Source organism: Manis javanica, chromosome 5 (genome assembly GCF_040802235.1).
Source record: "Manis javanica isolate MJ-LG chromosome 5, MJ_LKY, whole genome shotgun sequence".
Classification (NCBI taxonomy): domain Eukaryota; kingdom Metazoa; phylum Chordata; class Mammalia; order Pholidota; family Manidae; genus Manis; species Manis javanica.
The window spans coordinates 25,568,643-25,593,772 of NC_133160.1; the positions used below are offsets into that span (position 1 = coordinate 25,568,643).

The window sequence follows — 25,130 nt, forward strand, 5'->3', positions numbered from 1 at the left end:
AAAATGCTAGATGTATGTGTGTGTAAAATAGAGTGGACAGGGAAGACTTTTGGATAAAGACCAAAATAGAGTGAGCCATGGAGATATGGCGGGTCATAAACAAACAGGACCTCGGTTTCCTCTTCTGCAAACCGAGCCAAGAACGGTGCCCGCCCCCGCCCCCGTCAGGCCCCGCCCAACAGGCAGCTGCTCCGCCCCTGCCACCGCCAGGCCCCGCCCCGCTGACCCTCGGCGGAGCCTCCGCCCGTCCCACCTCCCCCGAGCTCCGCCTCCTCGCTACGGCCGAGCAGGTGAGTTGGGGTCGCGGAGTCGGGTCAGCACGACCAGGATCTCCAGGACAGAGTCATTGACGCCAGGAACCGCCGAGACCCGGGACGGGGCGGGGACTGCCGCCGCCGGATCCCGCGACAATCTGCCGCCGCGCTTCCGGGCTGCCACTTTCACTTTCTCTTCCGCCGAGGCTGCTCAGGCCCTCCTCCCGACAGACAGGCCGCTCGGGAGAGGAGGGAGTGGGCTGAAATCTCGGCCGCCGGGGGCGCTCCCAGCCGGGAGAAGTGGGTCCCGCCCCGGGGACTGTGCGGCGTCGCCCCCTGCCCTCCCGACCAAGCCTGTCTCATTTCCTCTGTTGCCCTTTGCGGGTTTGCCTTGGTGTCCCCAGCCCTTATACGTCCCACGCGGGGGTCCAGCCCGTTGCCTATCCCAGGCCCCATCCTCAGTCCCCGGGTGATGTTACCCGACTGCTGCCGGGGACACTGGAGCACAAATAGGGCTCGGGCGGCGCGAGAGGAGACCGGCCGCGGCTGAGTCGCTCCAGGTCGCCTATCCTCTGCCAGGGGACCACCCGTAGGTAGCATTTCCCCGGAGCTGCCGCCCCCGCCTGGGGGGATGGGCACAGCCACGCCGGATGGACGAGAAGACCAAGAAAGGTGAGCACAGCCTGTAGGCGGCTGGGAAACATGGGGTGGGAGGTGGGCCGTGTCAGGGCCCGGCCTCCCTGCCCAGAAGGGCCCTGGAGAGGAGGCTTTAACTGGTCCTGCCCTGCCCCTCAGTTTCCTCCCTTGGATGCTTCTAGTGGCATGTTAGTCACTCCTTTATTTGATGCCGGGAGTTCTCCTTGGGCCAGCTCTGTGCCGGAATGGGGGTGGGGAGCTCCCAGAGGACGCTCGAGACCACCCAGGCTGGTGGGGGATACAGACATCAACTGATGGAATTCTGGGGGTACTTGCTCCCCTTTCGCCCCCTCTACCCAGCATTGAACATAGTCAGGTCATGTCTCCACTCTGCTCAAACACCCTCCTGTGTTTCTGTGTTCTTAGAACAAAGCCCAGAGTCTCTGGGTAGCTCAGGCCTGCGGGCCTGCTGACCCCAATCTGCCCGTTTGCCCCCGTGCTCATTCCACTGGAGCCCCATTGACTTCTTGCTGTTCTAATCCAACCATTTCTTGCCCAAGGCCTTTGCCTTTTTACCTTTCTTTCTACCTGGCACACTCTTCCCCAACTGGATCTTAACATATCCAGCCTCTCCTCCTTCAGGTCTGTTTCAGTGTCACCTCTTCCCTGTGGCCTTCCTTGATCTCCTTACCCTGTTTATTTCCTTGCAAGCATGGATCACAGTCTGATTTTTTTTCTCTTAATAAAATGTCTCCTTACTGGGCTGGAAGGTCTATGAAGAGAGGGACCTTGTTTCTTATTCACTGCTGAATCCCAGTTTCTGGGACAGTGGCTGGCACATAGTAGAAGTTCAATGAATACTTGTTGGATAAATTAATGGAATTATGGGGGACCTGGGAGTATGAAGGAAAAATAGAACCAAACGAGCAGGGATGGGGTGTGGGGAGGATAGTTAGAGAAGATGTCCCAGAGAAAGAAACTTTTAAGCTGGGTGCTGAAGGATATGTAGGAGTTCATCAAGAAGAGATGAAACAGCATGTATGAAGGATCACCTCCTCCTTTACCCCCTCACCTCCAGCTTCTGAAAAATAAGCTCTGTACTAACCTGCTTCCATTGTGCTGGTTTTCAGCCGAAGAGATGGCCTTGAGACTCACCCGAGCAGTAGCAGGCGGGGATGAACAGGTGGCTACGCAGTGTGCCATCTGGCTGGCAGAGCAACGGGTACCCCTGAGTGTGCAAGTGAAGCCTCATGTCTCCTCAACACAGGACATCAGGTGGGGAATGCATGGCTGGCCAGGGACTTGGGGCTTCCTGAACCCCGGCTGCGGTATATTCTTGCTTATAGAACAGTTATTAATAGCGTGTTCTAGAATCAGGAGACCTAGTTTCAAACTCTAGCTTTGTCACTAATCAACTGTGAGATTAGGGCAGATCACCTTACCTCTGTTTCCTTTTCTCATTTAAAAAACAAGGCAACAATAGTAGTTATCTCATGGGTTGTTAGGAGGTACATTAGGATATCAGGAAAAAAATATGACGGCAGCATAAACAAATTTGATGGCAGGCAGTCCAGATGTGGAAGCTTTGCTCCCTGTAGTCCTAGAGAGATTCGTGCTTCTTCTGTCTTGTTATTCTGCCATTCATGGCCTCCATTTTGAGGTTCACCTCATGGTGTAAAAAGGATGTTCCAGCTCCAGCCATCACATCAGCATTCTCGTCAGGAGGACTTACAAGGGTGCCCTCACCACACTCCTTTTAAGAGCACACCTCAGAAATTTGTACACACTTCTTCCACTTAATTTATGTGGACCAGAGTTTTTTTCTCACAGCCACTCATCTTAAAGGGAGGCTGTGAAATATAGTCAGGTATCCAACTAGAATTCAGGGTTCTCTTAGCAAGAAAATCAAGAGAATGGCTACTGTCAGTTTGTGCCCCGAGAGACTTAAACTTGATGCTGAAACAGCACAGTACCTGATACATGTTATTCATTTAGTGGAAGGAGTTTATCTTTTTTTTTTAATCTGCTTTTTTACTGATTTTACAGTTTCTGATTTCCAGTGATCCTTGGATCCCATGAGATTTTTAAAAATGATTTTATTGAGATATAATTGACATGCCATATGATTCAACAATTTAAAGAATATAGTACAAGGCTTTTAGTATACTCGAGTTTTATAACCAGCTCCACAATCAACTATGAACATTTTCATCATCCCATAGAGAAACCCTGGACTCACTAAAAATCCCTCCTCATTAGTAGTCCCATCTACCTACTTTTCCCCATCTCCCCACATCTCCTTTCTATCTCTCAGGATTTGCATGCTCTGGAAATTTTATATAAATGAAATCATGTGATATGTGGCCTTGTGTGTATGGTGTCTTTTGTGCACCATTATGTTTCCTAGGTTCATCTATTTTGTAGCGTGTCATCAGAACCTCCTTCCTTTTTATTTGCTGAATAGTAAACCATTGTATGGATAGATTTATTTTCTGTTGATCAGCTGATGGTTGTTTCTCCTTTTTGGCTATATGAATCATGCTGCTGAACATTTGTGTCCAAGTTTTTATGGGCATATCTTTTTTTCTCAACTTTTTTGAGATATAACTGACATATAACGTATTACCTTAAGGTGTTGTGATGTGATTTATAATAAGAAATAAATATTTGGTCTTTTTACCCCATCCAGACATAGTTCTCCCAAAAGCCTTGGAATTTCTTAAATGATGAGAGTAGTAAAAAAAAAAATGTCCTTTTTTATGTTAATGAGGTGACTCTAGGAATGCCCTAGATCACCTGAGGATAGGGGCTGTTTGAGAGTTGGAACTTTCAGTCTCATCCCCTGACCTCTAAGTTGGGAAAAGGGCCTGGAGGTTGAATTAGTCACCAGTGGCCAGTGATTTAATCAACCATGCCTATGTAATGAAGCCACCATAGACCCCAAAGGACAGGGTTCAGGGATCTTCTGGTTTGGTGAACACAGGGAGATGGGGGAGAATGGAGCACTCTGGGAGAGGGCATAGAAGCTCTGTGCAACCTTGCCCCTATACTCTTCCTTCTGGCTGTTCCTCAGTTATACCCTTTTAAAAGTAAACTGGTCATCAAGTAAGTAAAATGTTTCTCTCTGCGAGCTGCTCTAGCAAATTAGAACCAAAGTTGGTGGTCGTGGGAATTTCTGATTTATAGGCACTTTGGTCAGCAGCACAGGTAACAACGTGGACTTGAGATTGGCATCTGAAGAGGGGGAGGCAGTGCTGTAGGACTGAGCTGTGAAACTGTGGAACCTGATGTTGCCTGTGCATAGATAGTATCAGAATTGAGCTGAATTGTAGGACCCCTTGCTGGTGTTCAAGAATTGCTTGGTGTTGCATAGGAATTGTGTCCAGTTTTATATATGTGTACTTGATATATGTAATATGCATAAATAAACATATGTAATACTGTGAAATGATCACCACAGTAAGTTTATGGTGATCATTCTGTTGCCTCACATAGTTAACAAATTATTTTTTTCCCTGATGAGAACTTTTAAGATTTACTCTTAGCAACTTTCAAATATATAATACCGTCATCACCATTGTATACATTGCATACCCAGAACTTATTTATCTGGTAACAGAAGTTTGTGCCTTTGGACCACCTTCACCCATCCCCTCTCCCCCTCAACCTCTGGCAGCTACTGGTCTGTTCTGTTTCTCTGACTTTGGTTTTTTAAGATACCGCATGTAAGTAAGATAATATAGTATTTGTCTTTCTCTGTTTGATTTATTTCACTTAGCATAATGCCCTCAAGGTCTATCCATATTTTTGCAAATGGCAGGATTTCCTTCTTGTTATGGCTGAGTAATATTCCATTACATCTGTGTACCTGGAAACAACTGAAGTGTCCATCAGTGTGTGAATGGATAAAGAAAATGTGTACACATACAATAGATATATATTTTCATTTCTTATCCTGTGAGTTGTCTTTTCACTTTATTGATAGTGTCCTTTGAAACACAGATTTTCATTTTGATGAATTCCAGTTTATCTTTATTTTCTTTTATTGTTTGTGCTTTTGGTGTCATAAGAAACCATTGGTCATAAATCCAAGGTCATGATTTATTCCTATGTTTTCTTCTAAGAGTTTTATTGTTTTAGCTCTTACATTTAGGGCTGTGATCCATTTTGAGTTAATTTTTGTATATAGAGTGAGGTAGGAGTCCAACTTCATTTTTTTCAATATGGATTATCAAGTTGTTCCAGCACCATTTGTTAAAGTCTGTTCTTGCCCCATTTAATCATCATGGTGCCTTTGTTGAAAATTAATTGACCATAAATATGAGGTTTATTTCTGGGCTTTAGTTTCTCTTTTATTGCTCTATATGTCTGCCCTTATGCCAGGCCACACAGTTTTGATTAGTTTACCCTTGTAGTCAGTTTTTAAATCAGGAAGTGTGAGTCTTCCAACTTTGTTCTTTTTTAAAAGATTGTTTTGGCTATTCTAAGTCCCTTGACTCTCCATATGAATTTTAGAATCTGCAAAAAAAAGGTCAGCTGGGATTTTGATAGGGATTGCACTGAATCTGTAGTCAGTATGGCCACTTGACTTGAAATAAAATACTTTTGTGTCCACTTCTTGATACATAGACTTGAGACAGAACCTGTGTGCTTATGAAAAATGAGGAATTTCACATATTCATCTCTTTCCTTTTCCTGATTTCTGTTTTTTGTGAAAGTGTTAATAGTATGAGCTTTCCCAGTTGACTTCCACTTGATCCCCCAATTAAGTGGTACTCTAGTTTCTGCTGTAAAATATATTGCGGCACATAACTTATTTATGAAAGCTGTACTTATTCTAATAGTTCAGTTAGCTGTTACACCAATTATTAAGTCATGAGTGCTAAAAGAACTATTTCTATGAAAACAAAGTTGACTGCTTTATAAAGGCAAGGTAGAAGTGAGTCACCAAAAATACTATTATCACTTTAGCATGAGACACTTGTAAGAAATATGGTAAAAATTCAGAAGGTTCTGTACTCAGATGCTTTGAGAATGTCTAAGTCCTTGCTCCTCTCTAAAGAAGCTGGTACTGGAAATCATAGATCATGTATTATGGATGTGGTTCCTACCAAAAAAAAATCCTGGGAAACTGAATAGCAGAGTCATACTCAAAGAAAAGCCATTGGGGGTGGCGCTCATGATGGCGGCATGAGTAGGGTGGTGGGAATCTCCTCCCAAAACCATATATATTTTGAAAATACAGCAAATATAACTATTCCTAAAAGAGAGACCAGAAGATACAGTACAACAGTCAGGCTACATCTACATCTTCAAAAACTCAGGATCTCACGAAAAGGGTAAGATACAAAGCCATGACCTGGTGGACCCGAGCACTCCCCCGACCCCAGCTCACTGGTGGGAGGAAAAGACTCAGATTGGGGAGGGAGTGGCAGCACAGGACTGCTAAATAACCAGCTCTAGTAATCTGCACTGGGAGCACAGACACACATTGCATGGAGTACTGCATATTAGAGAAATGGAAAAGTAAAATCCGAGACAGAGACTGTTAGTGGGTCCCCACAGCCAGTTCCCTGGGACAAAAAAAAAAAAATGGCACTTTAAAAGTCTTTAAGGGACAAGGGTTTAATAGGTGGACAAAATTGTCCTGGCACACTCAGCTCAGCAGGCTGGGAATCCTAAAGAACTTCAGGTGCCCTAACCCCCGCGGGTGGCAATGCAGCTCTGAAGCCCCTCACAGCGATAAGCAACCTGCTGTTCATCCCCACCCCCACTGGCACTGCAAGCAAACCGCAAACCAGCTGACCCGCCCTTGCGGCGGACCAGCCAGGGAGCAGCCCCGCCCACAGCAACCACACGGTCTTCTCCCAGCACGCGGCTACCCGGGCCAGACCCAGAGGCTGTCACCAGCACACAGCTGCCCGGCACAGACAGAGGAAGCTGGCAAAAGGTCTGGAAGGCATGAAGGGGTGCCATTCTTGCAGAGGAACACACCTGGCACGTCTGCAACCCCCAGCAGTGTGCTAGGTCATCCCGAGGGGCACCCAACCCACTGCAGCTCAGGGAATTTACCCAGAGACTGCTCCCTGTATGCAGGTAACCAGCACAGGCAGTGGAGAAGGGCAAGGCAACCAGCAAGCAGGAAGGGACTTTGTTCTCCCAGCTGATACATGTGCCACTCACTGGCGATCACTTCTATTGCCATGAAAAGGCAGAAGAACCTGGTCCAGTCCAAAATTACTCAAATGCCAGAGAGAGGGCCTGATGAGATAGATATAACCAATCTTCCTGAAAAAGAATTCAAAATAAAAGTCATAATCATGCTGATGGAGCTGCAGAGAAATATGCAAGAGCTAAGGCATGAAGTCTGGAGGGAAATAACAGAAATGAAACAATCAATGGAAGGACGTAAGAGCAGACTGGATGAGGTACAAGAGACTGTTAATGGAATAGAAATCAGAGAACAGGAATACAGAGAAGCTGAGGCAGAGAGAGATAAAAGGATCTCTAGGAATGAAAGAATTAAGAGAACTGTGTTACCAATCCAAATGGAACAATATCACATAATAGGGGTACCAGAAGAAGAAGAGAGAGAAAAACAGATAGAAAGTGTCTTTGAAGAAATAATTGCTGAAAACTTCCCCAAGCTGGGGAAGGAAATAGTCTCTTAGACCATGGAAGCCCACAGATCTCCCAACACAAGGGACCCAAGGAGGAAAACACCAAGACATACAATAATTAAAATGGCAAAGATCAAAGATAAGGACAGAGTATTAAAGGCAGCCAGAGAGAGAAAAAAGATCACCTACAAAGGAAAGCGCATCAGGCGGTCATCAGACTTCTCAACAGAAAGCTTACAGGCCAGAAGAGAATGGCATGATATATTTAATGCAATGAAACAGAAGGGCCTCGAACCAAGAATACTGTATCCAGCATGATTATCATTTAAATTTGAAGGAGGGATTCAACAATTTCCAGATAAGCAAAAGTTGAGGGAATTTGCCTCCCAAAAACCACCTCTACAGGGTATCTTAAAGGGACTGCTCTAGATGGAAGTACTCCTAAGGCTAAATAGATGCCACCAGAGAAAATAAAATCACACCAAAGAAAGCAGACCAACCAAATACTAACTAAAGGCAAAAAATAAAATCAGATATCCACAAAAGAATACAGAATAAAACACCTAACATATAAAGAGTGGAGGAGGAAGAATAAGAAGGGAGAGAAATAAAGGATCATGAGACTGTGTTTATACTAGTGTAATAAGTGAGTTAAAGTTAGATGGTTAGATAGTAAAGAAGCTACCCTTGAACCTTTGGTAACCACAAATCCAAAGCCTGCAAAGGCAATAAGTACATATCTATCTATAATCACCCTAAATGTAAATGGACTGAATGCAGGACACTAACAAATGGAAATTCATCCCATGCTCTTGGCTAGGAAGAATTAATATTGTCAAAATGGCCATCCTGCCTAAAGCAATCTACAGATTCAATGCAATCCCTATCAAAATACCTACAGCATTCTTCAGTGAACTAGAGCAGATAGTTCTAAAATTCATATGGAACCACAAAAGACCCCGAATACCCAAAGCAATCCTGAGAAGGAAGAATAAAGCAGGGGGAATTATGCTCCTTGACTTCAAGCTCTACTACAAAGCCACAGTAATCAAGACAATTTGGTACTGGCACAAGAACAGACCCATAGACCAGTGGAACAGAATAGAGAGTCCAGATATAAACCCAAGCATATATGGCCAATTAATATATGATAAAGGACCTATGGATATACAATGGGGAAATGATAGCCTCTTCAATGGCTGGTGTTGGCAAAACTGGACAGCTACATGTAAGCGAATGAAACTGGATTATTGTCTAACCCTGTACACAAAAGTAAACTCAAAATGGATCAAAGACCTGAATGTAAGTCATGAAACCATAAAACTCTTAGGAAAATATATAGGCAAAAATCTCTTGGACATATACATGAGCAACTTCTTCATGAACATATCCCTCCAGGCAAGGGAAACAAAAGCAAAAATGAACAAGTGGGACTATATCAAGCTGAAAATCTGTACAGCAAAGGACACCATCAATAGGACAAAAAGGCATCCTACAGTATAGGAGAATATATTCATAAATGACATATCTGATAAAGGGTTGACATCCAAAATATATAAAGAGCTCACGCACCTCAACAAATAAAAAGCAAATAATCCAATTAAAAAATGGGCAGAGGATCTGAACAGATACTTCACTAAAGAATAAATTCAGATGGCCAACAGGCACCTGAAAAGATGCTCCACATCGCTAATCATCAGAGAAATGCAAATTAAAACCACAATGAGGTATCACCTCACACCAGTTAGGATGGCCACCATCCAAAAGACAAAGAACAACAAATGCTGGCAAAAATTTGGAGAAAGGGGAACCCTCCTACACTGCTGGTGGGAATGTAAATTAGTTCAACCATTGTGGAAAGCAGTATGGAGGTTCCTCAAAAAACTAAAAACAGAAATATCATTTGACCCAGGAATTCCACTCCTAGGAATTTACCCTAAGAATGCAGGAGTCCCATTTCAAAAAGACATATGCACCCCTATGTTTATCGCAGCACTATTTACAATAGCCAAGAAATGGAAGCAACCTAAGTGTCCATCAGTAGATGAATGGATAAAGAAGAGGTGGTCATACACAATGGAATATTATTCAGCCATAAGAAGAAAACAAATCCTACCATTTGCAACAGCATGGATGGACCTAGAGGGTATTATGCTCAGAGAAATAAGCCAGGTGGAGAAAGACAAATATCAAATCATCTCACTCATCTGTGGAGTATAAGAACAAAGCAAAAACTGAAGGAACAAAACAGCAGCAGAATCACAGAACCCAAGAATGGACTAACAGTTACTAAAGGGAAGGGGACTGGGGAGGATGGGTGGGAAGGGAGGGATAAGGGGGAAAAAGGGGCATTATGATTAGCACACATAATGTAGGGAGGGGCATGGAGAAGGCAGCACAACACAGAAAAGACAAGTAGTGATTCTATAGCATCTTACTACGCTGATTGGCAGTGACTGTAATGGGTTATGTGGTGGGTACTTGATAATGGGGGGAGTCTAGGAACTATAATGTTGCTCATGTAACTGTACATTAATGATACAAAAAAAAGTCATTGGTTGTTCACCTAGAGTTCGGCCCATGAATGTACATTTATGATTTGTAAGATAAAATTAAGTGTTTAAGGTTTGTCTGCAAATGTTTTTGAAATTTTCTGCTTTTAGTGAATTTTCTGATTAATTGATCTGTATGGATCCTGAAGATATTGGCTATGAGGGCTCCAACTGTATTTTTTTTGTTATTGGTGTTAAGGTTAATATTCAGCTTTTGTTTCCTAGCTATAATTAAGACTCCCATGCTTTGCTTCTACATTGATTCCAACAAGATAAACCCATGAAAACAATATTTTGGTTATGGACATGTTATTCACTATTTGAATAAGTATTGCTGTCAAAATTCTATGCACTTTTGTTTCATAACCCCTGTTGCTTGAAGAAGAATGTTGTGAAGATGAAGATCTAGTCCTTTTAATTTCCTTTTGTTTTTCTTCCATTCTCTGCCTCAGAATCAGCTATTCTTGTTTCTTGGATTTCAAAAACTTTCCATATGGAAAAGTGATGGTAAACTTTTGGAGTCTTTACATCTACAAATTTCATTTATTTTGCCCTCTTCATTGATAATTGGCTGGGTGTTGAAAAATCATTATTCTGAGGAATTTTGAGGGTATTTTCTGGAGTATTTTTAAAGCAAATCTCGGATATTATTTCATTACTAAATAACTTAGTGTCTTCCATGAAAAGATGCTCCACATCACTAATCATCAGGGAAATGCAAATGAAAACCACAATGAGATATCACCTCACACCAGTAAGGATGGCCAGCATTGAAAAGACTAAGAACAACAAATGCTGGAGAGGATGTGGAGAAAGGGGAACCCTCCTACACTGCTGGTGGGAATGTAAGCTAGTTCAACCATTGTGGAAAGCAGTATGGAGGTTCCTCAAAAAACTAAAAATAGAAACACCATTTGACCCAGGAATCCCAGTCCTTGGAATTTACTCAAAGAATACAACTTCTCAGATTCAGAAAGACATATGCACCCCTATGTTTACTGCCTCATTGTTTACAATAGCCAAGACATGGAAGCAGCCTAAGTGTCCATCAGTAGATAAATGGATAAAGAAGATGTGGTGCATATACACAGTGGAATATTATTCAGCCATAAGAAGAAAACAAATCTTACCATTTGCAACAACATGGATGGAGCTGGAGGACATTATGCTCAGTGAAATAAACCAGGTGGAGAAAGACAAGTGCCAAATGATTTCCCTCATTTGTGGAGTGTAAGAACAAAACAAAACTGAAGGAACAAAATAGCAGCAGACTCAGAGACTCCAAGAATGAACTAGTGGTTACCAAAGGGGAGGGGCGTGGGAGGGTGGGTGGGGAGGGAGGGAGAAGGGGATTGAGGGGTATTATGATTAGTACACATGGTGTGGGGGGTCATGGGGAGAACAGTGTGGCACAGAGAAGGCACATAGTGGATCTGTGGCATCTTGCTGCACTGATGGACAGTGACTGCATCGGGGTATGTATGGGTGGGGACTTGATAATATGGGTAAATGTAGTAACCACATTGTTTTTTCATGTGAAACCTTCATAAGAGTGTATATCAATCATACCTTAATAAAAAATTTAAATAAATAAATAAATAATTTAGTGTCTTAAAAAAATAAGGACTTAAAAAAATAAACTTGATCCCATTATCACACTAAAAAAATTAATAATTCCTTGAAATCCCCTAATACTCTGCTTAAATTCAGATTTCCCTGATTATCTCATTAACACTTTTTATAGTTGGTTTGTGCCAATCAGGAGCCAAACAGGATCGACACATAGCATTTTTAATATCATCTTAAGTTTTATTCTTTTTCTCTATTTATATGCCATGACTATTTAAAGAAGCCTGGTCTTTGACTTCCAGGATTTTCCCACATTCTGGATTTATTATTTGCCTTGTCAGGATGTCATTTACAATCTCCCATTTTTCCTGTGAACTTGTAGTTGAAGCTCGAGGTTAGATGAGTCAGGAGTCACTGTAAATTTCCAGGAACTATTCCTCATTTTCTGATTGCTTCTTGCTCTTCTTGCTTAACGGTCTCAGTGTTTCCCCAAGTCTCCCTGAAGGTACTAAGTGGACTTCATTTTTCTGTACCCTACTTTATCTGTTTCCTTTGGGATCAGTTACGTTTTTCCATCTTAGCTCTTCCTTTTCATGCTTCTGGTTTTCCAAAAATGTATGAGGAATCCTTGAGAAGGTTGGTATTTAAAACCATTTTCTCTGCAATTAGACTTTGGGTTGAAATCCCGCCTCTAACAGTTATTAATTGCTTACTCGGCAGAGTCTCCGTAACCTGTCTGTGCCTCATGTCTTTATCTGTAACATAGAGGTGACGACAGTATCTGCCACAAGGGTTTGTTGAGAGGATTAAATGAGTTAATACATGTTAAGTGCTTTGAAGGGTCTTGGCATATAGTAAATAATATCTGGTGGTGGTTTGGCTGAGGGCAATCAGAGAAGAGGCTGGAGAGGTAGGGAGGGGCCAGTGCATGGAGGCCCTTGTATGCCACGGGGAGTTTGGGTCTTACTCTAAGAGCAAGTGTGGAGCTGTTGGAGGGGCTTAAGCAGTGGATTCTGATAAAGGAGGAAGCCCAGGAGTATGGGAATCCAGAAGAGGTCCCTAGCCCAGACTGGGGGATCATGTGTGTGTACTTGGTCATGTGCATGCACAGGTATGCACACATGTATGGGTCAACAGCTGGTGGCTGAGGCAGAGCCTGTTGCCCTAATCCGCAGGCTCTGGGTGAGTGTGGAGGATGCTCATATGCATACTGTCACCATCTGGCTCACGGTGCGCCCTGACATGACGGTGGCTTCCCTGAAGGATATGGTGAGTAAGGGAACTAAAGGGGGACATCAGGCCGAAAGCTTCCCATTTTTGCCCCCACCTCTCTCTACTTGGTCCTCCCTTCCCACTCTGCCTCTCTCATGTGCCCGGCCAGGTATTCTTGGACTATGGCTTCCCGCCAACCCTGCAGCAGTGGGTGATTGGTCAGCGGTTAGCACGGGACCAGGAGACCCTGCACTCCCATGGGGTGAGGCGCAATGGGGACAGCGCCTACCTCTATCTGCTCTCAGCCCGCAACACCTCACTCAACCCTCAGGAGCTGCAGCGGGAGCGGCAGCTGCGGATGCTAGAAGGTGAGGCTGTGCCCCTGAGTGACACGGGGCTTACCTGAGGTCCTAGGGCTCGGGGCAACAGAGCCCATGGGAGTCCCTGGAGGAGGGTCTTATTCATAGTGGGGCAGAGAGGACATTTCAGGAACCATTATGAGAACAGCCTGCTGGGGAAGAGATGCTGAGTTCAAACCTGGCGCTGACATTTATCTGCTCTGTGACCTTGGGCAGTTCCCTTCTCTGCTCCTCAGTTTTATGAATCTGTAAACTGGATATGATAATAATGGCTGGAATTTATTCTAATTTTTTGTTATTTATTTTGATATCTTTCAGACCTACAAAAAGGTTGCAAAATTGTGCAAAGAATTGTATAACAAATTCCCATGTACTTTTCATCTGGAGTCCCCAGAATGCTAATGTTTTACCATGTTTGCTTTGCTTTATCATTCTATATGAATTTTTATAGAAATTATTAATAGAAGTTTTATAAGTATTATACACAATTTTTTTCTGAACTGTTTTGAGGGAAGTTGCAGACATGATGACCTTCTCCCCTTAATGCTTGATTGTATTTCCTTTAAAAAAGGATCCTTTTCTTACATTAACATGTGCAACTGTCAGCTTTAGGAAATTAACATTGATCAGTACTATTTTCTAATCTACAGCTCTTAATCAGATGGTGCCCAGTGTCTGTCTCTCTGATGTCCTGTGTAGCACAGACCTGGCAGCTTTCCTCATGTCTGTCTCTTTCAATCTTTGGTCTCGATCTTCCCCTGACTCTCCTAATATTTGGAGTCCAAGCCACTTTGGTTTTTGTTTTTCTGTCCTTTGTGTCCTCATGAATGGATTCAGATCCAGTAACTGGGCAGGACCACCTCAGAAGTGTTTTTCCCACTAGGTCATCACTTCGGGAGCACAGGAGGTCGTTTTTAGGCAGCAGGGTTTTTAAGCTGGAAGACACGGGGCGTTCATTTATAGATGGAGGGGACCCTGACCCTGTGGGAGCCAGCACACTCAGCCCCGTCTGGGAGGCCTGCTATCCCCGCCAGAGACCCCTCCAGGGAGGAGGAAGGGGTGGAGAGGGCTTGTGGGGTGCGGGAGCCCAGCTAGTTCAGGGGTGGGAGCAGTTGGCCTCAGGGATCTACCAACCCCTTCTCTCCCCTCCCCAGATCTGGGCTTCAAGGATCTTGCTTTGCAGCCTCGGGGGCCCCAGGAGCCCGCAATCGCGAAGCCCGGGGCCCCCCAGGAGCCCGGACGAGGCCAGCCGGACGCCGCTCCCGAGCCCCAGCCAGTAAGCAGCCTCCGCGCCCCGGACGCGCAGCCCCGTGCCCGCACCCGCGCCGCGCTCACCGCCGTTCTGCCCCCAGGTGGGCTGGCAGTGTCCCGGCTGCACCTTCATCAACAAGCCCACTCGGCCGGGCTGCGAGATGTGCTGCCGGGCGCGGCCCGAGGCCTACCAGGTCCCTGCTTCGTACCAGCCCGACGAGGAGGAGCGCGCGCGCATGGCCGGCGAGGAGGAGGCGCTGCGCCAGTACCAGCAGGTGGGTGCGGGGCAGGCAGGGAGGCGGAGGCCGGCAGGCAGGCCCCTCTGCAGTGCCGCCCCTCACCCCAGCCCCGCTTTGCTGCCTTGCGTCTCATGACCACACTGCTGGCGGTGACCCTGCACTTGACTGTGACCCACCCTCTCTCAGACATCATCGTGTCGCTGAGACCCTACTCTGTCTGTGACCACATGCCCCACACTACGTGGGATGTTGCTCTGCCGCTAGCTTTGACTTACACACCCCTTGTGTGCGAAGTGTCCTGCCTGTGAACCCAGCACCCTACCTGTCATCTTAACCACGCCTCCGTCACACTCATCCACGGTGACCTAGTGCCTGCTTCACTCAGCCATGACCTCACTCTGGAACCTACTATTCCTGACCCCTCTCCCTCACTGGCTGCGCCCCCACCCCCACCCCCTGACTTCCTATGTCCCTGGTAGACCCACCCCAGAACGTGCCACATGCAGTGACTACACAGATAGCTAGCCTTGACTGTTCACCATTCTGATCAGATGCCCACTCCACTCCCGTCCCACACCTACATTCCCTTCTGGACCCAGTGCTGCCCTTGCCCCACCCCATCCAGGATCTCAGTCCTGGTCCCTTCTACTCCATCCTCTTTCTGTCCTTGCTCTGTGCCCTGGCTTTATCACCACCCTGCATACCCCTGACCTGCTCTGTAACCATGACCCGGCTCCCCCGTGCTCCCTGGCCCCAGCCCTGCCCTGCCACCCCTGACTTCGCTCAGACCGTGGCTCCCCTGCCTTTTGCTACCGCCTTCGCTCCCTTGTCTGTCTTGACTTCTGGATGCAGCCACAACCTGCCCCCCTGCCTGGCCCTCCAGCGCCTGGCTTTCCTCCCGCTTGCTAGGCCCAGCGCCGACCCCACTTCTCCCAGTGTCTCCCGCGCCTGCCCGCGGCCAAGCCACCCCTACCCCACCCACGGATCCGGCCTCGCCTCGGGGTTTGGGCGGCGCCCCCTGGTCCTGCCCCCTCCCTGGTCTGAGACCCGAGACCCTAACCGTCCGCGGCCCCGCCCGGTGTGCCCAGCGTCAGCAGCAGCAGCTGGAGGGGAACTACCTGCAGCATGTGCAGCTGGATCAGAGAAGCCTGGTGCTGAACACCGAGCCCACCGAGTGCCCCGTGTGCTACTCAGTGCTGGCGCCCGGCGAGGCCGTGGTGCTGCGCGAGTGTCTGCACACCTTCTGCAGGTGCGGCCCCCGCCCCGCCCCACCCCCAGCCGCAGGGCGTTGATCCCAGCCGCCGATGGTCCACGGCTGGAAGTGGGTGGGGCCCGGGCGCTTACTTCTCGTTAGACGCCCACAAAAACCAGCGAAGTAGGCGCTGTCTCTCGTTCTGCAGAGAAGGAATGTGAGGGTCTGAGTGGCCGGCAGCTTGATCAAGGCCGCGCCGCTCACGCATTCCGGCTCCGGAGCCTGTGCCCTGCGCCACTGCCTGGCCAGGCCCGAGTGGGCGCCGTGAGGCCTCAGCCCTGGCAGCCTGGGCCAGGCCCGCCTGCCGCCTCCCGCGGGCAGCCGCCCCTCCCTGAGGCTCCTCTGCAGGCCCGTCCTTGCTGGGCTGTGGAGAACATGTCCTCCACCAGGGCACAAGTGTTTAACCACCCCTTGGGAGGCCAATGTTGATCAAATAATCACTGATATAGTTGTGAATAGTGTCAACTGCTAAGTGCCAGTGGATTGTGCCGAAAGAACAGGAGGGGGTAGGGGAAGGCCCAGGGAGGAGCACTTGGGCAGAGACCAGAGGATGTGTGCTGGCCAAGTGAGGGGTCTGTGGCGGGAGCAGAGGAATGGGCAGGTATTAGGGAGGGTGACCAGGGCTCTTGTGAACTGCAGTGAGAGGTGCTGATTCTGGGCAGGACAGGATGGGAGGACTGGGCCACTGTGTTGAGAACAGACTCTAGGGGTGAGGTGGACACAGGAAACCCAGAGAGGAGGTTCTTGCCATCCTGCCAGTGAGGGGTGATGGGACCTGGAGTGGAGCAAGGGGAACAGCAGTGGGATGGACAGAAATGGAGGCCTTGATGATGGGTTGGAGGGACAGGAAGGGAAGGCAGGTACTGAGAAGAAGCCCACCTGGGGCCCGACCTTGTCATGTGAGGATAGAGTCTGAGTGTATGGGGTTCAGGTGACCCTAACCTCCACTCCTCCCCCTCCCAGGGAGTGTCTGCAGGGCACCATCCGCAACAGCCAGGAGGCAGAGGTCTCCTGCCCCTTCATTGACAACACCTACTCGTGCTCGGGCAAGCTGCTGGAGAGGGAGATCCGGGCGGTAAGGCCTGGGGGAGGGGGTCACACTGAGCTGGCAGGTGGGAACTGGCTCCAGGATGCCATTTAGCAAGAGCTTTCTCTATGTGGGATGCTGGAGGCCCAAGCAATGAACAGGACAGGAATTAGGAGAAATAGCTAGTAAGGAAACCACCTCTGTGAAAGAAAGACAGCAGAGTGGTTGAGACTGGGGGAGCTCTGGAGCCAGATGGCCTTAGTGAACTCAAGTCAGATACTCAACCTCAGTTTTCTCATCTCAGTTAGGGTCAGGTTAGAGGTGGTTTCTGTTTCAAAAGTGGTGAAGATTGTAGAGAATATGTGTAAAGAATTTAAAGTAGTGCTTTGCACATAGTAAGCCCTTGTATCAGTTAGCTTTTGCTGTATAACAAGTCAGTCCAGATTTAGTGGCTTAAAACAACCACCCTTTATTTAAACCATGAAGCTATGAGTTAGTGATTTGGGTTGGGTTCACTGGATGATTCTTCTGGTCCAGACTGGGCCTGGCTGATCTCATTTGGACTTAGCTAGTGGGTCAGCTGGCATGGACTGGTTTGTGTTAGCCTTATCTGCCATGACTGGGGTGTCTGGGCCTCTTTCCATTTTGGTGTCTCATCCAGCAGCAGTTTGGCCAGGGCCTGCTCACAGGGTGCTGGGCTCCAGGCTCCAGGAGTGGCCAGAGGATAGCCCCACCATGAGGAGTGTGCTTTCCAGGTTTCTGTCCATTTCTCACTTGCTGCTTGTTGGGCCTTTGGCCAAAGCACGTCACATGCTCAAGCCGAGTCTATGCAAGTAGGACTACCTGAGGGTGTGGAGTCAGGGAGACCTGAACAAATCAGGGCCATTGCTCTAGCTCTCTCTCACAGTGCTCAGTATTTATGTCTGCATGTTTGTGTATTTTCTCATTACTATTAATGTTACTGTTGTCAAGTTCTCTCCCTGACTATTTTCTTGAGTAAGTCCTTTCCCTTCTGTAGGCCTCCATTTCCCCATCTGTACAATGAGTGTTGGGCAAGCGATTTGTGTTTTTTAAACTGCTGGGGAATGGCTTTCCTGGCATTGGGCTTGGATTCCCATGCAACACATGGAGGCAGGGTCAAAGGTGGCTGAGGTCCAAATGGAAGACCGCCACAGGCACATACACAAGACTTTGTTCCTGCCCATCTGCCTCTCTTACAACCCTGCCTCTGAGCATCACCCAGCTTCACCAAATTTTTTCTGGGACCCAAGGTGTTCTTCCTTAGCGGAAAAAGGGGAGGCAGAAGGGATAGAACTTTGGGAACTCCCACCTCTCACAGCGAGAGCAGCCCCACTCTTACCTGTGGTCTGTGAGGTGTCAGAGAAAGGCAGCACTGGGTGGTTACTGAGGCCTTGTTGCTCTAGGCTGGAGAGCCCCAAGACATATAGTCATCCCGTAGCCCCAGCACCCATAGTCATTGCCTGGAAGTTTTTCCCTGTGAAATCCACCTCTGCTTAGGGGCCTGCCTAGCCACATGCCTGCACCACATAGAACTAGAACAGAAATCAGAGGAAAATCACCCACAACCCTGCCATTCCAGGAAATCCCGATCATATTTTTTCCTGTTTCCTTTGTTGTCTCTTGACAGAGGTGATTTTTTTTTCCTTTTAAAAAATCAACCTTAATGAGGTATATTTTGCACACAATAAAGTACGTCCATTGTTAGCTGTACAGTTTTATGAGTTTTGACAACTGTAACTCTTATAACCACTACAAGATACAGAACATAAGCTTGATTTTTACTTCATTGTAACCAGCATAGACACAAGAGTTTTTGCTACAAAATCTTTCTAAAGATTATTATTAATCTCTATGGCATATATCCTGTTTATACCTCTTCTTTTAATTGCAGTTTCTGTTTGTAAGGAATGCTTCAAGGAATATTTTGCATGGTGTCTTCCTTATATATTATTTTCTTAGGACAAACTTGTAGAAGTGGAGTGAGTCCCAGAGACTCTTAAAAGTTTGTGGTGGTTGAAACATTATTGCCACATTGCTTTCTCAAAGTGTGATGTACCAGGGTACTAGTTTAACCACATCTTCCCCAGCATTGCTTGTTATTATTTTTTTCCTATTTTTTTATTGTGGCAAAATACATATAACAAAATTTAGCATTCTAACCAGTGTATAGTTCTGTGGCATTACATACATTCACACTGTTGTGCAGCCATCACACCATCCAGCCCCAAAACTTTTAATCCACTTTTTGAATGGAGATTTTAAATGCTGAGGGAGATGGGGAGAAAAGAGCCTGGGCTGGGTTGGATTTTATGGGTTGGGGCTTCCTGGCAAGGATCTGGTGGCAAGGAGGGCCACAGAGCAGCTGTTCTGAACCCCGAGCAAGAAGGTTGTGATCTGTTGGCAGCTGCTGAGCCCCGAGGATTACCAGCGATTTCTGGACCTGGGCATCTCCATTGCTGAAAACCGCAGTGCTTTCAGCTACCACTGCAAGACCCCGGATTGCAAGGGGTGGTGCTTCTTTGAGGATGATGTCAATGAGTTCGCCTGCCCTGTGTGTTTCCATGTCAACTGCCTACTCTGCAAGGTGGGATGGGGCCTCACACTGCCTAGCTACCCTCGTCCTGCCAGGAGCTCACTGCAGTTCAGTGCTTGTTCTCCTGGGAAGACAATGCTAGCCTCGTTGTCATGACTTGGAGCAGCATGTCAGTAACAGGGCCTGGCGTGGGCCCCAAACTGAGCCTAAGCCTCAAACCAAGACATGGCCCTGGACTGAGTCCCAGCCCCAGCCCCAGACGGAACCTCAACGTAAACTGAGCCTTGGCCCAGTACTGAGCACCAGCCCTGGTCTCAGACTGAGCTTTGATCCCAGTCACAGACCAACCCCAACCCTGACCCCAGACCAGACCTGTCAACCCTTGTCCTGGACGGAGCCCTGACCCCAACCCCAGACTGAGCCCTGCTGTACCCTTACCTCAGACTGGTCCCCACCCTCATCCTTCTAGCAGTTGACAGAGACTGGGCTCAAAGTGAGCAGAGAGGCCTGAGCCTGGTTGTGGCCTAAGCAAGTTTAGTCTCAGAGCTTTGGGCCTGTAATTAGGGCAGAGCCTAACCAGGGATGGAGGAGCTGCAGCTGACAGGAGAGGTGGTTTAGGGGTTTCTGTGCCCATCAGGACATCAAGGGGTATGTGTAATTTTCATATGTGCCACCCTGACTTCACCTCCCCGGCCTCCGTGTCTTCTGTAAGTGTGTATTTGGTTTACAGAGCCAGGCCCGGTCAGGGACAGCATCCAGAGGCATTGTGTGCTTATGTGGGTGCCTGCCCTGCCCCTCACCTCTCCCAGTTTTTTAACCTGCTGGGAAGCTGTCTCACCTCGAGCCCCTCACCCCACGGCAGGCCATCCACGAGCAGATGAACTGCAAGGAGTACCAGGACGACCTGGCCCTGCGGGCGCAGAATGACGCGGCTGCCCAGCAGACAACGGAGATGCTGAGGGTGCGGCGGGGGCAGGGCTGAGGGCCCGGGAACTTGAGTTCCGGCAGCTCTGGGTTGGGGGCTTCTCAGGGCTGGTTCATGTGGTCCTGGAGGCTCTGACCTCCCTCTGGCATCACTCCCATCCAGAGGTGGGACTTAGGACAAGTGGTCAGGTGGCGAGCAGAAGGAAGATCCTCTAGGTGAAGGGAGACCACAGACACAAAGGTGTGGAGGCGGGGCACAGCCAGGCCTGGCCCAGCAGTGTAGGACGGTGGTCCCACAGCTCTGGAGGGGCGGCCGGTTTCCCTCTGGTGTGGCAGGCCCAGGGAGCTGGGCTAGGCTAGCAGCCACCTGGCCTGGCTAAAAGCCACTTCTGCTTTGCTCCAGTCAATGCTACAGCAGGGTGAGGCCATGCACTGCCCACAGTGCCAGATCGTGGTGCAGAAGAAGGACGGGTGTGACTGGATCCGCTGCACCGTCTGCCACACCGAGATCTGCTGGGTCACCAAGGGCCCACGCTGGGGCCCTGCTGTGAGTCCAGAAAGTAGAGGGCTTGGGAGTGATATGGGGAGGGTGTCCTTGTGGGCCTTGCCCAAGAGTGGAATGGAAAACTTCAGGCCATATCCAACCCACCACTTGTATTTGTATAGCTTGTGAAGTAAGGATGTTTTTACAGTTTTTTAAATGACTGAAAGTATCAAAAGAAGAGGGGAAGAAAATGTCATGACTTGTGGAAATTATATGAAGTCTAAAATTTAGTGTCCATAAATAAAGTGTAATGGGAGCCCAGCCATGCTCATTCATTTATACCATTTATGGCTGCTTTTGTGCTAAAAAGGCAGAGACCGTAAAGCCTAAAATAACTCCCTTTACAGAACAAGGTTGCCTACCCCTATTCTAAAAGGACAGTGGTTAAGGATTCAGTCTGGAGTTAGAGGTGGAGTGGGTCCCTGGCTGTGAGAACATTGGCTGTGTGATCAGGCTGTTACTACCTTCTCTGAGCCTCAGTTTCTTCATCTGTATAGTGGAGATGATAGTAGGGCCTATCTCAGGCTCGTCAGAATTGAATGAAAAAGTGCAAGAAAAATGCTGAGCAAGTACATATCACATGGAGAGTGATCCGTATAAGGTAGTTGCCATTATTAGGAGTGGGTTCCTGGAACTGGGGGCTTGTTGCCGCATGCAGAAGGACATGAGACAGATGGAGGCAGAGGGAGCTGCCCTCTTCCATGTTGCCCGTGTGCTGACCCACCCAGACACTGCTTTGGGGGTGCGATGGAGAAGTACAGGGGGACACTGTCTTCCCTGCCCTGACCTTTTCTTCTCTTCCCCCCAATCCTCCAGGGCCCAGGAGACACCAGCGGGGGCTGTCGCTGCCGGGTGAATGGGATTCCTTGCCACCCCAGCTGTCAGAACTGCCACTGAGCTGAGGATGGCCTGGTTGCCATGCTGACCGTACCCCACATACCCATCCTGCTGTGGGACAGGGCTGGTGCTTTGGCTCTGATTTCTGGACTGGGAGATACCTCCCTGCTTGGCTGAGACAGGGACCCTGCAGAGGCCAAGGCCCCGAGCTGCTTGGAGTCTTGTTTGCTGTGGGTGTTGCAGGGGCCCTGCCCGAGCTGGCTCTTTTCCATGGCTGCACCTGCCTGGGGCCCTTGGGCTTGCTGGCCAGACCTCTCAGCTCTCTGCAGCTCTCTGCTCTGCCTGGCCCAGCCTTAAACACAGCCCTGGCCAGAGGCCTTGCTGGACGGAGCCCCTGAAAGCCCCTGTGAAACCACACTCCCCTAGCCACAACCCTCAATGCTGCGCACTCACAGCCTGCCACTTCCCTGCTTTCTGGGGGTGACTTTCTCTGCCTTTGCTGTGGAAGGCCTGGGGCCTCTTAGAATTGCTGCTAATCCTATTTAGAGCCTGGAGGGAGACTGGCAGCTTCTAAAGTACAGCCCATCAGGTCCGGCTTCTGTGTCTCCCTCTTTGCTGCCTTTTAAATTAATTAAAATGGTTTTCCATGAAGGGATGAGTGTGATGTCCGTGAGAGGAAGTGAAAGGGTCATGCATGGTCTGGGACTTCATACACAGGCAGGATCCCAAGCCCTCCGGGAATGGTGACAAGAAGTTGATATATTGGCCCCCGTCAATGGTGGAATGAGTGAGCATTGGGATCCTTGCACCAGAGTTGGCCTTCCTGTGCCCACTTTGAGGGGCAGGATACTCTTTGGTCAATATTCACCTGAATAGGCCTAGTTGCAGTGTGTTGAAAAGTCCGCAAAGCAGTGTTTGTAGATCAGCCTGGATTTTAAGGGGGAAGAATGGGTCGAGGCAGCAACTACAGGCAGGCAGGAAAGTCTTGCTGTAAACTTCTGGCCTCTTAGTGAGCATCCAGGGTTGGGAAGCAGATTTTCCAGAAATTGGTGAAACTGCAATTGAAGGGTAGGACTGTCTATCCTAATTTTAACATCTCAGGAAGATGGCACAGTATTTATTTATTAGTCCCTGTTCTGTACTGGTCAGAGATTAATAAAACATGGCTCTCGGTGTCCTTTCTGTAAATTCTCACTGTATGCTCTGACCACTCTGCCCCTGTTGAGATCTGGTGCTTAAGGGCCAAGATACATCCTGAGCAGTGATATGGACCATGATCACAACAGGTGAGGGCATCTTTGCTGTTCAATCCTGGACTCCAGCCTTAGAAGTTGGGGCATGTGGTTTCATGAGGGGAGGGCTTGTTCCAGTCCCTGGAAAGACATTGACATGCTGTCCTTGGATGCCAAGGCTCCAAAGTTGTTGACCCCAGGTGCTGGAAGCAGAAGTATCAGAGAACATGAGTGCCTTCCTGCTCTGCCAGCACTGGCTCCGGCAGCTCGTAGCTGAAGGGCATGCTCCAGCACTTTCCGTGCCCTGGGAGTGAGAAAGGGTCGGGTGGAGCCACTGATTGGGAGTCAAACAGCTGAGGCTGCAGGAGTAAGATGGGGCAGAACACCTTCTCTTCCCAGCTCCTCCTTTCTCCTGCCAAGGCCTATCTTGGCATCCTTTAGGGCCAGGCACAAGAGGCCATTTTTTGGTGTAGGGGGTCCAAACTGGCAAGCTACAGGCTACCCGGTACCGCTTTAGCAATTTGTTCACCAGTAGTTTTAAATTGGGAGCTACTACATTAAAATTTAGATGCCCAGCTTCTCTTGAAAAAGTCAAAGCTTGATACCCCTGGTTCCTCATTTCCTTGTAGCAGCAACGGTTCGGAGCCACTGATGGTGGCTGCTCACCAGGGTGCTGCACACCCCTTACCACAGTCCTTGGCACCCCCAGCACTCCTCGCACAGCCTTTCCAGCACCTTTTTGCCATTCTTTTCCCAACAGCACTGAGGCAAAAATGAAGGCCTTCTTACCCATGGACCTATCCAAAGTGAGGATGGGTCAGGCTGAGGGGTCTGGGGGACGGCGTCTTTCACTTGCGCACTGTGTCTATGCCAACGCCAGCATTGGGTTTGCCTGCTGCAGTCGAATGGAGGGCTGGGAGCGCAGTGCAGGGCTGTCCTGGGTTCTAGCCTCCAAGCCTTACCATGCCAGTGGGTGAAGGGCCTGAGACAGGGAGGCTCACAAGTACTCCCTACTGTAGGGGTAAGGGAAGGTGCCCCTAACCTCCAACGGTCAGCCCTTTTCTAGGGTTGACCTGGGCAACCTAGTGTTGACTCTCCAGGGCAGACTTGAAACCAAACCCCGCAGGCGTCAGACTCAAGGCACCTACCACGGGACCCCAAATATGCTTACGTGATAGAATCTCTGCCAGAGCAGGGGAAGGCGAGAGGAAGTCCATTGCTCAGACAAAGAACAGCTTTGCTGGTGGGCAGGAAGTGGAGGATTGGCCCCACAGCCCATGCCAGAGCTAGCACATGCCTTCCTCCAGTGTCTGGGACTGGCAATGAAGTCACTCACACACAAGCAGGAAGTTGGAGGCAAGCCCACAGCCTTGCTGGCTCCCAGAGGCTGCTGGGCAAATTCCAACCATCTGTGAGTCTGGAGGAAAGACTATAAGCAAATAGCCTTTGTGAGGACAGGAAAAAGGCAGCAGGAGCCACAAGCAAACAGGACAGCAGGGCAGGGGAAAGAAGATAAAGACAGGCTGCCTCAGGCCCACCATTTCTTGGCTGGATTTAGCAAAAACCTCTGGCCTATTTCAGTCATCACTTAACCCCTGGATGAGCAAGTAGGCCAAGTGCAGGGCTGGCTAAGGTATTTTTTGATCAATAAAGTCTACCAAGATGTAATCCAAACATTTGCAGAGCCTCACAGTTTATAAGCATTTTCATAAACATTATTTCATTGAACTGTCCTTGTGGGATGAGACCATCTCTATTTCACTGTTACTGTCAATGAGTGTCAGAAACATTGTGACCTGCAGAAGTTCAGCCAGTCGAGACGTAACACACTTGCTGTCACGCCACCAGTGATTCTCTCCAAACCCGGTTTTGGTTACACTGCATCCTCACCCCCAAGTCACCTACGAGTGCCCCGACTCCCACAGCTCAAAGCTGTTGCCAGCCTGACATCCAAGTACCCTCCTGTGGGCACTGCCCACTCCATCTCTACAAAACACCCCACTTTTTATGCTGTGGTTTTACACCATCCCCCTCAACTTTGCATATTATGTTATTTTCTGACTCCAAT

General features: G+C 48.3%; 1 protein-coding gene across 3 annotated transcripts; it reads left to right on the plus strand.

Moving 5' to 3' along the window:
- The first annotated feature begins 201 nt into the window (after positions 1–201).
- RBCK1 (RANBP2-type and C3HC4-type zinc finger containing 1) lies at positions 202–22,481 on the plus strand. Of its 3 annotated transcripts, none has more exons than XM_017665783.3 (13): positions 202–290; positions 834–926; positions 2,021–2,165; positions 12,807–12,900; positions 13,013–13,211; positions 14,357–14,478; positions 14,555–14,728; positions 15,781–15,941; positions 16,908–17,019; positions 19,397–19,576; positions 20,388–20,486; positions 20,853–20,996; positions 21,810–22,481. In XM_017665783.3, the coding sequence occupies exons 2-13, from the start codon at positions 905–907 to the stop codon at positions 21,888–21,890; spliced, it is 1,533 nt and encodes a 510-aa protein (XP_017521272.1). In that variant the 5' UTR covers positions 202–290; positions 834–904; the 3' UTR covers positions 21,891–22,481. The 3 variants fall into 3 exon arrangements, with proteins under 3 accessions (XP_017521272.1, XP_017521273.1, XP_017521274.1); XM_017665784.3 differs by lacking the exon at positions 202–290 and adding an exon at positions 297–554; XM_017665785.3 differs by lacking the exons at positions 202–290; positions 20,388–20,486 and having other exon boundaries at positions 297–926.
- Positions 22,482–25,130: the final 2,649 nt, after the last annotated feature.